Below are 12,340 nucleotides of genomic sequence, written 5' to 3' on the forward strand. Positions count from 1 at the left end.
ATAATGATTCTGCAAACAGCTCCTCCTGTTGCTCTTCATACTTGCTCAGTTGTTCTGGAAGATGGCAGCAGGCCAATGGCAAGAATTCCTGCTGCCTGACCCAACCCGAACCCGCCCTGAACTCCTTGCGTCATCCCAAAACGACATTTATAGAGCCACTAATCCCGAAAAGGTGTAGTAACTGTGGCGCACATGGGGCGTTACTAGACACAACCAATAATACCGGGTTAATCCTGCCCATGTCCACCAATAATGCAGTCACCTTGCAGGCATCCATCATTACGATACATGTAATTTCAACCACTGGCAGTCGGGCTTCAATTCCATTTACGAATGCGTAAAGAACCAATAAGTGAGAACTCCACCATTGCAAAAGCCAAAGCCTTGCACCACTGCCACTGCAGAGACCACCTTCACCCTCTCTGGAAACTTCCACTGCAAGTGACTGGATCATCCTAAGAAAGGGTCATCCGACTCTGAACCTCTGGTGGTTCGGCAACAGGCATAATCATTTCCAACCGCCCTGCCCTGCACCTCCCCGAGCAAGCTTTTATCCTTTTTGTTTTTAACATCCGGATGGGCCTGCCGGGCAACATTGACTCGAATATAAATGCTTAATCCTACCGTTGTCACCGTTGGATCGACACCAGCATCATCGCATCACTCCTGCTTCACTCCGAGTCTCCCCACCACTACCAACAACAACAAAAAAACTTCTACAACCTCACCAAAACCAAACTTAAATATCTTCCTTCGCGTCGATCTATCCTGACACATATCCTTGCTCACCACTCCCGCTAGATCCAACACAGAATCAACAATCAGCGCTAGCCAGCAACCAATCCATCCGTCCCCATGCTCGCTGCCACCCTGGACCTAATGGCTCGTCGATTCTTCCCGGGCCAGAACGCCGCCTTCGGGCTAAGCGTCTTCCTCTTCACGTTCATGTTCCTACCGACTCTGGTCGTCCTACTGGCCGTGATCGTCTTCTTCCTGTTCTATTTCCCGCGGCTGAGGAAGCCGATCCACGATTAAGGAGGGAGCGCAACCGTTGCGCTGCAGTCCCACCTTCTGCGCTCGCTGGGATTGGCTGTATATTAGCCGCTCTGTAGCACAGACATGCGATACGACGCCCGGAAATTATGATCACGACTATGCGGACCTCACCACTCGATAATGCAATCGATCACTTCTAACGAATTAAATGTTCATCGTCTGCGACTGTCATTAGGTGTCAGCCTGACGATCGATTATATCACACCACACCTCCAAGCAACGCCAACGAACCGGAGGTCTCTTCATGGCTTAAGCACGACCGGGCAGACTCAACATATACATCGTCATCTTGACATGCCAGAAACAAACCATGGCGTATGTTTATGCGCAAACTACATTGAACTGAACCGAACAAATATGCACGAGCAGCGGGGCGAAATTGCGACTACTACAGTATTCAAATTGGATTCGCTCTGGACCACGCATCCTGCTTTTGCATGAAACTATATCCTGGACGACTTGGACTGCATCACACTTAAATTGAATTCGCGCGGTCGCAACCCCATGGATGCTCTCAACGACATATGCAGGATATTTAAGCTTCAAGGTCAGCCAAGCATGAAGAGCCTGCATTGGTACCTGCAAATACTCATCTGCTGCGAAGCTTCGCTGCTCATGGGCACTGTCGCCCTCGTTTATACAAAAGATGGATTGCGAGGAAGGGCAGTCACAAATCGGAAGAGCCATCCTACATTACTATATCACCAGTGGATCATCGACTGCAATGCTAGTCACTCTGTTTGGAAAAGAGTATAGGATAATAGCTGAATGTATCTAATAGCAAAGTTCATATCCGAATGGATTAAAAATAGTGTTATCATTCTCAGGATGTATATATACCACAGGAAACCACAAGCTCATTAGCCAAGTCTGCAGAGGAAGGCAAGGTGAAATGCTACTGATATTGTACGATTCCCAAGCGATGCATCAAGTGATAGCTACTAGTATCTGAAAGTAACTGGGAAGTAAGCGTCTGAGTCATTATTTGACAGTCTTGATCAGCGTGGCTAGTGAACTGGCGTCATCCGTGAGAAAAAAATGACAGCAACACGTATGTCTGCCTGGAAAGAGACACGATAGAGTAGCAAACTATGTAGTCTTGAGCTCCCTGGCTATTAAAAACAAAGGAAGAGACAGATAGAGCACAAAAAAATGGAGCACAGAAATCAGAAAACATAGTGTAGGTAGCGTGATAGGTTGAGAAACAAACGCTTTGGCTGGTGAAAAAGAGAATAAATTCACAATTGCCCCACTGCGTAGATAAGCGAACATGATGTGATGTATGTGATATCCACGAGGAAACTGGCGCGGTGTGGAGAAGCTACATTATGAGCCCCAAAGCCCTCCGTTGTCATTCAACCTCAGGTGCTTTCCATTCCCTCAATCTGTCATCGTCCCAAAGAGCGGATCCCCATTCCCAGTCAGGGTAGTACCCAGAATTATAAGCATCGGCGTAGGTCCCCGGAAAGTCTAAGTCATTTCGATCGAGCCACATGCGTTACCAGAAAAGGTTTGGCCGCTCACTGGGATCCATCGTAGACAGTGACTTCCGTAAAGCATCCCAGTGTCCGTCGACCTGGAATTGGTCCGCGGGGTAACAAAGGTGAAAATCACTGACGTCTTCTACATACACCGGCCAATTCTGCGGAAAGTATTCTTCGCCACAATCCTGGGAATTGGCCCATACTAGGTCTTTTCGATACTCGGAGTCTTCATCACGAAGAGTTTGCACCAGAAACATCGGTCCAATTGAGGTGAGATAATCTCCACACGTTGATCTTAAGCTGCTCGTGTCGCTGCCGGGTGGGTAAAGGGGTGGCTCGACCTTTTCCTTCAGGTCCATCTCCTCTACAGAGCAGGGACCAAACGGCCGCAAGCGGTCTATAATTTCAGACCAAGGCTCTTCCCATCGATTATAGACCATGTACCAGAAACATCCAAGCTCGTGAAGCTCCCAAGGAGCAATCGTAGCGAAGAGGACGTCCCATGCTTCCTCATCGGAGAAGGCGTCCGCCTCTGATAGATCTGGGTGGCAAATTCGCCAGAATTGCCACGGGTTGCCAAATGCAGAGTATTTGTCTTGTACGGAGCGCTCAAGGGCGCCGAAGAGATTACAATAGAGCTGCAGTCGATAAAACGCGCGAAGAATACGCTTTGTCTCTGTTTCAGATAGCTTCAAAGGAAGAATCCCATCTTTCCACTGAGAAGGGTTCATCCAAGGCGGGCACTTAGCAGTCTTGCACAGGTCATCTAGAAAGAAGATCGAAGCTCGATGTAGCTTGTATAATTCAACAATTTCGTTGACGTCGGCCGGCTCATCAGGCGGGATATCCGACGAGGATGTCTTCAAACGGCGGATTTCGTCGCTGCGGCGTCGACGGTCGAGCAGAGCAATAATCTTCGCTTTGTTGAATGGCTCGCAGGCGAGGAGGCCTTTAGAGCGGACCGCTGCGATTGCATCTGCGTGGTTCACAAGCCCATTGTATTGCAGCTTCACTAGATTCCAAAGGAGCTTATGGCGATCCGCAATAAAAGCATCGTAGAACGCGTGTGACGTGAGGATCAGCGAATCTAGTGTGTTGAAGTCGTCGATGAAGTGTAGAATGCTAAATCGTAGCTCTATTGGCAGGGCCTCGATCGGTGACTCAGCCTGGGTGAAGGTCAGTAGTCGAAATAAGAACGGTGTATTCGTAGCTCATACCATAACTAGGACGAAGGTCTATATTGTCAGTATAGAGCGCATGAGAAGAAGGCTGTAGATGATGTAGATGATGGAAGAGGATGAGAGAAAATGGGAATTAAAAGTAAGATGATGAGGCGAGGGTGAGGAGGAAAGAGGAAGGGATATGTGAAAGGTACCCTCAAGTCTGTTGTCTGGGTTATGTAATCCTTCAACTATAGCCCACAGAATTGATGAGCGATGAACCTCGAAACTGCAGACTCAGTTAATAGAAGCATAGTGCTGTAACAACTGCAATAGTTTGAACATTTGACGAGGAGAGGCGCCTTGGCTATAAGCTCGCTGGCTCTCTATCACGGGTTCCAGCAGGCTGACCTTTGACATGAAGTGAATAGTTGTCAAGTAGAGTAACACACACATATTTTGAGAGGAAGCAGAATTCATTGAACATATGATACTAGGCACGATGAATGCCATAGACAATGTTACTGTTGACACTTCTCTGACCTATACACGCTCTGTCTACTAAACTCCTTGGCGCAAGCACATAGCTCTTCCACGCATTGTTCTCTTTTAGTTAGCTTCAATTCGAGTGATTAAGTCCTACCATACGTCGACAAGATGAGCCGTGAACGGGGCTCCTCAGATCCGACCCACCGCGCGCAGGCGCCGCAGACATATTATGGACATAACTTCACATTGGCCAAGGAGGGCCGCCTCAACAACGTTTGCATATGGGGACAGGAGAGAGCCCATTCTGCCTAAGCCCTACATTAAGAATCCAAACCAATATCCTCCTACAGTCAATGCCGAATACCATGAACACAAAGATGAAGTCCTAAAGATCAAGGGCAAAAAGGAAGCGGTCATTCCCACCAAAGAGGCGAGCTATATCAAATGTAGAAATGAAGAGAAATTGGAGGCGGGGATCGAACTAAATCAGGCCCTTCGACACCAAGCGAATCTGTGAGACAAATCCCCCTTCCCCTCAGACTATCTGGCTACTGTGTGTGAGCGGAGAAGATTGCCAAACACTGACCATATAAGTGCCGGTGCTATGCGCGCGGGCTTCGCCCATAAATACCCTACTGCATACGAGAACGAGGAGGCCATAAAGGGCCATGAGATGGCGGTAACACACACAAAGAACACCGCAAAGGCCGCGCGCAAAAACGAAGGTAATCTACGGAATAGCATCAGTCGATTACGCCCATGAAGTTGGTTAGTAGATTCCAGTCATACTGAAAGGTTAAAATAGCCTGAATTCTTGACGAGGTCCGGGGCGAAGACGTGCTTGAACTAACTAACAAATGTAGTGTCTTGGCCGAATGACCATTTCTTTCGACTTTATCTTGATACCCATGAGTTTTTGGATTCTTCTCCGTTGAAAGTGATTAGCAAATGGGATTGTTCTTCTTTTCTCTTGGTTCTGCGCATTGGTTGGTTGCATAGCATATGCATGTTTTATGTCCTCGGTCCGTTGCGCTTGGCATAGTATTGATCTTGGAAATAGCCTCTCGAAGCCATTCCTATTTGGTCTCATTTCGCACGATCTACTTGTTACCACAGCGAAGAAAATGAAAAGGTGGAGAGTCCATATTTGCAGTTCGAAGTGGGGGCTATGCTATATACTTATCGCGTAAATAAAGAGTACGAGTAGATCGATCGAGATCGGATCGCGGAAAGCTTATCTGGAGACGCGATCGAACAAATCATCGATGGTCTCAGCATGACTTAAATGCAAGCCCAGCGCATCGATTCTCCGCCGCCAACACTACGTCATTGACTTCTCAGCCATAAAAACATCCCTTGCCAGCATTTATTGCAGATTTGAATGAATTATGAGCCATCTTCCATCTTTCACACCTCCATATTCCCAATAGTTTCAGTATGTCCCAGGAGGACACCCGGAAAAGAGTCGCCGTCATCGGCGCGGGGGCCGCAGGCATGGTAAGTAACTCTCTCTCCTGCATCTTCATCTCGCGCTTTCCAGCACCGGTACAACCTCATCTCACTCATAACTAACACACCCACCCCATCAAAGTCCTGCGCCTCAACCCTAGCGAACCACCCCACCCAATTCGCCGTAACGCTCATCGACAGCGCCCCGCAAACGGGGGGCCAAGCGACAACGATCCCGCTCGACGGCAGCAAACACGGGGGCGCGACGTGGCTGAACGACGGGGTGCAGGGAGGGTCGCCGATCTTCCGACACACGTTCCACTTCTTCAAGCAGTACGGGTACGAGGCGCAGCCGGTGCAGCTGCAGGTGTCGTTCGGCAAGGGCGCCGACAGCTTCTTCACCAACGTGTTCCCGAGCCCGCTGGTCGACACCTATCCGGCGGAGATCTCCAAGCTGGGCCGCGTGCTGCGCTGGATCAAGCGTCTAATGCCTATCTTGGGGCTGATGCCCATCCGCGCCATGCTGAAGCTGTTCCGCTTCAGCGCCGACTTCGGCCATAAGATGGTGTTGCCGCTGATCGCGCTGTTCCTCGGAACCGGCAATCAGACCCCCAATGTCGCCTGTGTGTTGCTTGAGCGCTTGTTCGATGACCCGCAGATGCGCCTGTGGGAATATGATCCTGATATGCTGATGCAGAATCGGCCGTTGATGTATACGTTTCCGAACCTGGGGGAGTTCTATAAGGACTGGAAGGCGGATTTGGAGGCTAAGGGCGTTAGAGTGCTGCTGGAGACGGAGGTGGATATTCTCGAGCGGCGGAGGGGAGCGGGCGGCGTGAAGTTGAGGGTGAGGTCTGTGAAGGAGGGGCAGCGCGAGCCGGAGGATGGCGCGCTGCATGAGTTCGATGAGCTGGTGCTGGCTTGTCCGGCGGACGAGGCGCTCGCCATGCTCGGCAAGCATGCCACCTGGCGCGAGAAGTACGTGCTGAACGGGGTCAAGTTCTTCAATGATCTGACCATCACGCACACCGATTCCGATTACTTCAATAGTTTGTTCGAGACGCGGTACAAGGACGAGTTGTGTGGGAAAGGCAGCAACGAGTCGCGCGAGGAGCAGATCGCCTTCGCGCAGCAGATGCCGCCGCGCTGTCGCAAGGATGGTTGGGAGGGCTTCGCGCCCATGTATTTCACCCACTCGTTCGACTCCGACCCCGATAAGATCGAGATGGGCTTCGATTGCACCAACTACCAGCATCAGTTCCGCGAGGCGCTCGGCGAGAATGCCCTGCCGCTGGAGCCCGAGCGCCATATCTATCAGACGATTTTCTTGAATGAGGACCACAAGCATCTCTGGACCTGGGAGGGCATCGACGAGGATAAGATCATTGGCAAGAAGTGGTGGCACCAATTTGGACATCGCTGGCAGCATTACCTGAGGGTCGTACCGGGTATGATGTTCATCAATGGGAAGAATAATACCCTGTATGCTGGGGCCTGGACTATGGTGGTATGTTCTCCTGCAATCCGAACGTAGGTGATTGTGCAAAACTGACAAGCATAGAATATGCATGAAATCGCGTGTATCTCCGGTATGGCGGCTGCTTACCGCTTGGGTGCCGTCTACGATCCCTTCGACGACTTCGCGGAGGATGTGTTCTCCAAGTATCTCCTGGTCAGCCACGGCGTGAGATACAAGCGGAGGACATGAGTTGTTCCGGTCTGGCAAGATATAAGGATCATACATTAATTATAGTGAGTTGTAATCAATTACAGAACGTATCGGAAATCATCAATCTCCAGATCCGTCTGGTTGGACAATCCCAGCGCTAACTCCTCCGTCTCGGTCATTTGTGAGGGAGGGCCATACACCCGATCTCGTCGCCGGTTCTCAAACGCGTAGTATGCCATCAGACACATCAGGAAGAAGGCACCGAAGGCCAGACCTGATATCGCGGCTTTCATACCGGTCTATGTGGCAATTAGTAAAATCCATCCCCGTAGTCATTCGGAGATCAGAAAAGGGCTCACGCAACGCACCGGATAATGAGGCTCCTCCGAAGAGAGGAAGAACTGAGGGCCTACGATGTTGCCGACGCAGTAAGCAATAAACAGCAACGCGCTTGTAGTGCTTCTTTTCGTGAATCCCGCCACATTCGAGCTGATAATACTCAGCGAGAGAGGGATGTTGACGGCAAAGACGGCGCCAAGGGACAATCCAACGAGTCGACCCACTTGGTTCGTGTCATCGAGGCGCCAGACAAGGATCATGCCAATCAACGAGGTGACAGTATTGAGAATCATCATAAGGATACGGGTATTAGGCACGAAGGTCGCGAACGTGGCAGTCATGCACAGGAAGACGATCTGCGCTGCGCCAAGGGGCATCTGCATAAGGAGGGAGCGGATTTGAGAGAAGCCGAACCCGTTGATTATGATAGAGGAGAACTGGTGTTATTAGCTTGGGGCACGTCGCGGGAAAGAGGCAGAGACATACGCTGGTGACGCCACCGTTGCAGAGGTTCACGCAGAATGTGTACAACACGAGAAGCCAGGTTTGCGGATCACGGATCGCAAGCCATGCTTGATTCCATTGGAAAGTTCCTGCATCAGCAACACCGGTTTTATTTTTGAGGGTCCGTTGAACCGCGATAGCGCGCTGAGGTTTGGTGAGGAAGATGGCTTTCTTAGGAGAGTCGGGTAGCAGAACAAAGAGGAAAAAGGAGATGAATGCGGTGATGGCGCCGAGGAAGAGGAAGAGGAGCTGCCAGCTGGTGATAGAGTGGACTTCAATGTTCCCGATCCCGTACGCGACAACACCGCCAATGACAGTAGCGATACAGTTGCCCAGGAACCAGGCGGATTGGCTAGGATTAATTAGTTCGACAACTGTGACCTAAAGATCCAAGTGACCGTACCGAGCTGGCTGTTCTTCTCGTCGATAGAACATGCCGGTGATGAGCGAAAAGCCTGGGGCAATGGCTGCTTCACCCACACCTAAGAAAAATCGAGCGGCCATCAATCCTCCAAAGTTTTTGACGGCCGCATGACACATCAGAACACCACCCCAGAGTAGTCTGTCGCATGTCAGAAGGGTCGATGGTAGAGAGGAGGAAAGAGAACGGACACTGAGACACTGATATACTTGGCGATCGGTAACCGAACGATTAGATATGAACTGGGCCAACTCCAGGCGAAGTACCCGAAATAGAAGACAGCAGAGGTCCACGTATATTCTGTACCTTTAAGTTGCTGAGGGAGTCAGTATGGATCAAAAGCACCGAGGGAATAGGCGTACCAGGTCTTGTCGAAGATTGAAGAGCGTAGCTTGACTCAGTGCCAGCTTGTCCATATATTGCATCATGTAACATACACCCATCAACGGTATGAGTCTAGTTCATGTCAGTAGTCGTGCTTTGACTCATGGATGCTCCAGCGACATACACCAAATCTAGCCTGCGCAAAACCTGTCGCTCCTGTTGCGGAGTAGCCTCGACCGCCAGCACCTGTCCCAGGTCAACATCTCGAGGCAGTATTTTCTCTTCCCTCAGCTTCACCCCATCAATCTCCAAAGCCTCCTCTTGGGATTGACTTGCAGGTTTCTCCTCCATGGCGTACAGTCCGTCGGTAGACAAGATGGAGACGACGAAGAGAACCAAGGCATGCCGACACGGGCGACGCTCGCCCAGACTTATATACTCTGCATACGAACGTAATGTTGACGCCGCCGCCACAGGGGGTAATTTGCACCAGATAGAGGAATCTCTTCCGCAGTAGATGTCATCGACGTCCGCGTAAACTTCTCCCCCTGGCACGGGATCAACATTGCTGGCCCCAAGATAGTATAATCTCTAGCTAAGACCTCTCTTCAGCTGACTTCTGGTGGACTTGATCGTCAGTATCTATCTGATCGAGTTTGGGAATGACGGGGGCCGCTCGTGGGTCAGACAGGGACTTCAGGGTTCCCAAGTATCGGCGCCGTATTCGACTTCAACCTGGAACAGGCCTTGGGTCTCGGTCGGCAGTTGGACCAATTGCCGGGAATAGCTCGGCAAATCCACCAATCCACGGGTGGCTGCCATGCAGACATTCTCCACTCAATACATTGCTCGGTTCCAATTAGCGCGAAAGGAATTCTAAATCCATTGAATCCATCGCCCCTCCAGTCCTCCACAGCCCACAATTTTCGATCATTTGCGGAGAAATCAAGTGAACGGCGCATGGCAGTCATGGCACTGCAAAAACTCTGAATCGCAAACCGGTCTATCCCTCCCCGCCTGAGACCCACTCGGCTACTGCTCTCTACCGAGACCACCTGACAGACTCGATTGGGTATAATTCCGCCATGCTGCTTATCCTGCATATCTAGACCCTGATAATGGTGTTGATAGCGCTCTCATCATTTGATAATGGGTACAGGCTATCGCTGAAATCCTGGAGAAAACCTGATAGCGGAAAACTCAAAAGTTTCCCGAAAATGCGGGGTAAAGCGAGACAGCCGATGTCAAACTTCCCAATTATGACACCCAGCCAATCTTATCAAGATGCACTATCTCAAACATCATCGTACGGCGCGGGGTAGTGATAGCATCACCCCAGGATGCGGTCGGGTTGGTCAATTGCAGATGCGCGACTGAGGGGTTCAAGCGGGAGTGGTGGCTTAGAATGCGAAGGTCATATATGAACTGCCGTCTTTGGCATCCGGGATGCAGGGTAGAATCTATCATTGAGAAATCCGGAATGGCCACCCTGCAATCGAAACCCACAGAAGAGGGAGTGAAGGCGGCTGTTGATGAAACACTAGCATCGCTGCAAGCACCCCTGCGTGAACTCAATCATACGGTACGGCGGTAACTCAATGCCGTCAGTCTTGTGTCCCACAGAATCCTGCGCAGATTTGATCCCATCCAGAGACAGCGTATGAAGAACATCATGCGCATAATGCCATCTGCGACTTCCTTGGAAAGCAAGGCTTCATCGTCACTCGCCACGCCTACGGACTAGATACCTCCTTTCAGACCACCAGCGGATCTGGAGGGCGACTAATCAACTCCAATGCTGAATACGATGCCTTGCCCGAGATTGCACATGCATGTGGCCACAACCTTATCACTACTAGCATTGTCGCAGCCTTTCTTGCCCTTTCCGCTGTGCTGAAACAGTATGGCCTTCCGGGGCGGACTCAGCTGCTGGGTAACCCAGCAGAGGAAAACGGCGGGGGCAAGGCCAAACTGATTGACGCAGGAGCTTATCAAGATGTGGATGTGTCTTTGATGGCGCACGAATTTATCTTGTGTCCCTTGGCGACATTACTTGACTGACCTGTCCCAGTCACGCAGGTCCCCGAGAGCTCTTCCCAGGTGTCTTATCGGATGGCGTTGGAGGTGTCCGGATGAATGCGCGCAAGGAGATCCATTGCACTTTCCGGGGTAAGAGCGCCCATGCGGGAGGTAATCCCTGGGAGGGCATCAACGCACTAGATGCTTTGGTGGCCTCGTATAACAATGTGGCTGTTCTACGCCAACAGATGTTTCCAGATGAGCGGGTACATGTTGCCTTCTTGGATACACCAAAGGTGGCGATGTAAATCCAGCGTTGACCAGAGCATAGTGGCAAGTCCGAAGTCCGACCCTAAGAGGACCGAATGTCTTGATGAGCAAAGTGCGGAACTGCATTGAGGCCGGCGCAATGGCTAATGGATGTGAAGTTGAGGTTCTATAGTAGGTATACATCGTTTCCAGTGGTAGAGAGAAGGCTGACACTGGTAGAAATGAACTTTACACGGACATTAAGATCAACGACACTCTGTGCGAGCGGTATCAGGCACACATGGGCCGCTATGGACGAAATGTGTTGACACAGCACGAAAAGGTCTTGACAGGATCATCGGATATCGGTCAGTGGTTGATGGCTGAATACAAGTTCAATGCTAATCAGGCTCAGGAAATGTCAGTTATCTTGTACCAACGCTTCACACGATGCTCGGAATTACAAACGAAAAGGGCTCGTTCCCCTATCACCCCAGCTTTGCCGCTGCGGCAGGGACTGACAGCGCTCATGAAGAGGCTGTGATTGTGGGCAAATCGCTGGCATTGATCGGATGGGATATGCTGACAGACGATGGACTATTTGAGGCGGCGCGGCGACAGTGGCAGCAGGCTGTGGAGTAGAGATGTTACTCAAGTGTAGTGGCTGTCAGTACAGTCATGAAAGATCACCACCTTTTTAGTGAACCATATCGATGGTAGGCTAGAAGAAGCATTGTCCCTGAGAGACAGCGATGATGCAATTAGGGCATGACAGGTGAAACACCCGAAAGGTTATAAGTGATCGGTAGAGACAGGCGGGATTCGGCCTTTTTCCGGGCTGGGTTGCGGGGAGGAATGAAGGGGTGAAGATGTTTTCTTCCATGGAACCTTTTCTTCAACCCCCCGACCAGATTTTCCACTGTTACCTCATACTTTCAGTCTTCTTCTTGGTCGGGTTCGAGGAGGGAGCTCCCGCTGACTAAGCCTTCTTCCCCGGTTTCGCTTCTTCAATTTTTTCCTGGTCATTCCGGCTTGACTTTCTTTTCTGCGCCAACCGATCGGAAAATAACAGGAACAAGTTATCGTTTTCCGATCTCCTTTGCTGGGCTTCTTTTCATATCCCCAGATCTCACTGATGCCTACCGGTTGATCGGTTCATCTCTTCCCTGAGTGGACC

General features: G+C 50.6%; 5 protein-coding genes across 5 annotated transcripts; 3 read left to right on the forward strand and 2 right to left on the reverse strand.

Annotated features, from left to right (window-relative positions):
- Positions 1 to 1,996: 1,996 nt before the first annotated feature.
- On the reverse strand, positions 1,997 to 3,871 carry BO97DRAFT_450924 (uncharacterized protein). The gene is made up of 3 exons (XM_025698953.1): positions 3,758 to 3,871; positions 2,581 to 3,706; positions 1,997 to 2,526 (listed from the first exon to the last, which is right to left on the reverse strand). Exons 1-3 carry the CDS (start codon positions 3,758 to 3,760, stop codon positions 2,408 to 2,410), a joined length of 1,248 nt encoding a protein of 415 aa, XP_025552065.1. The 5' UTR covers positions 3,761 to 3,871; the 3' UTR covers positions 1,997 to 2,407.
- Positions 3,872 to 4,418: 547 nt separating this feature from the next.
- On the forward strand, positions 4,419 to 4,999 carry BO97DRAFT_450930 (uncharacterized protein; the record flags this gene model as incomplete). The annotated part of the gene is made up of 3 exons (XM_025698954.1): positions 4,419 to 4,702; positions 4,784 to 4,914; positions 4,995 to 4,999. The coding sequence occupies 3 exons, from the start codon at positions 4,419 to 4,421 to the stop codon at positions 4,997 to 4,999; spliced, it is 420 nt and encodes a 139-aa protein (XP_025552066.1).
- A 535-nt stretch (positions 5,000 to 5,534) lies between these two features.
- BO97DRAFT_367754 (putative flavin-containing amine oxidasedehydrogenase) lies at positions 5,535 to 7,451 on the forward strand. The gene is made up of 3 exons (XM_025692673.1): positions 5,535 to 5,686; positions 5,781 to 7,145; positions 7,200 to 7,451. Exons 1-3 carry the CDS (start codon positions 5,627 to 5,629, stop codon positions 7,344 to 7,346), a joined length of 1,572 nt encoding a protein of 523 aa, XP_025552067.1. The 5' UTR covers positions 5,535 to 5,626; the 3' UTR covers positions 7,347 to 7,451.
- BO97DRAFT_389351 (pantothenate transporter) lies at positions 7,406 to 9,246 on the reverse strand (the record flags this gene model as incomplete). The annotated part of the gene is made up of 7 exons (XM_025693709.1): positions 7,406 to 7,606; positions 7,676 to 8,083; positions 8,133 to 8,502; positions 8,554 to 8,712; positions 8,763 to 8,887; positions 8,934 to 9,027; positions 9,080 to 9,246. 7 exons carry the CDS (start codon positions 9,244 to 9,246, stop codon positions 7,406 to 7,408), a joined length of 1,524 nt encoding a protein of 507 aa, XP_025552068.1.
- Positions 9,247 to 10,375: 1,129 nt separating this feature from the next.
- BO97DRAFT_450949 (M20 family metallopeptidase) lies at positions 10,376 to 12,283 on the forward strand (the record flags this gene model as incomplete). Its single annotated transcript, XM_025698955.1, has 6 exons — positions 10,376 to 10,477; positions 10,549 to 10,928; positions 10,967 to 11,210; positions 11,246 to 11,347; positions 11,390 to 11,531; positions 11,579 to 12,283. The coding sequence occupies 6 exons, from the start codon at positions 10,376 to 10,378 to the stop codon at positions 11,803 to 11,805; spliced, it is 1,197 nt and encodes a 398-aa protein (XP_025552069.1). The 3' UTR covers positions 11,806 to 12,283.
- Between the last annotated feature and the right edge of the window lie 57 nt (positions 12,284 to 12,340).

Source organism: Aspergillus homomorphus, assembly GCF_003184865.1.
Source record: "Aspergillus homomorphus CBS 101889 unplaced genomic scaffold BO97scaffold_15, whole genome shotgun sequence".
NCBI classification, from domain to species: Eukaryota; Fungi; Ascomycota; class Eurotiomycetes; order Eurotiales; family Aspergillaceae; genus Aspergillus; species Aspergillus homomorphus.

Bases quoted from the DNA above. Each gene is read 5' to 3' on its own strand.
- BO97DRAFT_450924 (XM_025698953.1), bottom strand. The intron at 2,527-2,580 runs GTGAGCGGCCAA...GAAATGACTTAG, and splicing joins ACTGTCTACGATGGATCCCA to ACTTTCCGGGGACCTACGCC.
- BO97DRAFT_367754 (XM_025692673.1), top strand. From the start codon at position 5,627: ATGTCCCAGGAGGACACCCGGAAAAGAGTCGCCGTCATCGGCGCGGGG. The intron at 5,687-5,780 runs GTAAGTAACTCT...ACCCCATCAAAG, and splicing joins GCGCGGGGGCCGCAGGCATG to TCCTGCGCCTCAACCCTAGC. The intron at 7,146-7,199 runs GTATGTTCTCCT...TGACAAGCATAG, and splicing joins CTGGGGCCTGGACTATGGTG to AATATGCATGAAATCGCGTG.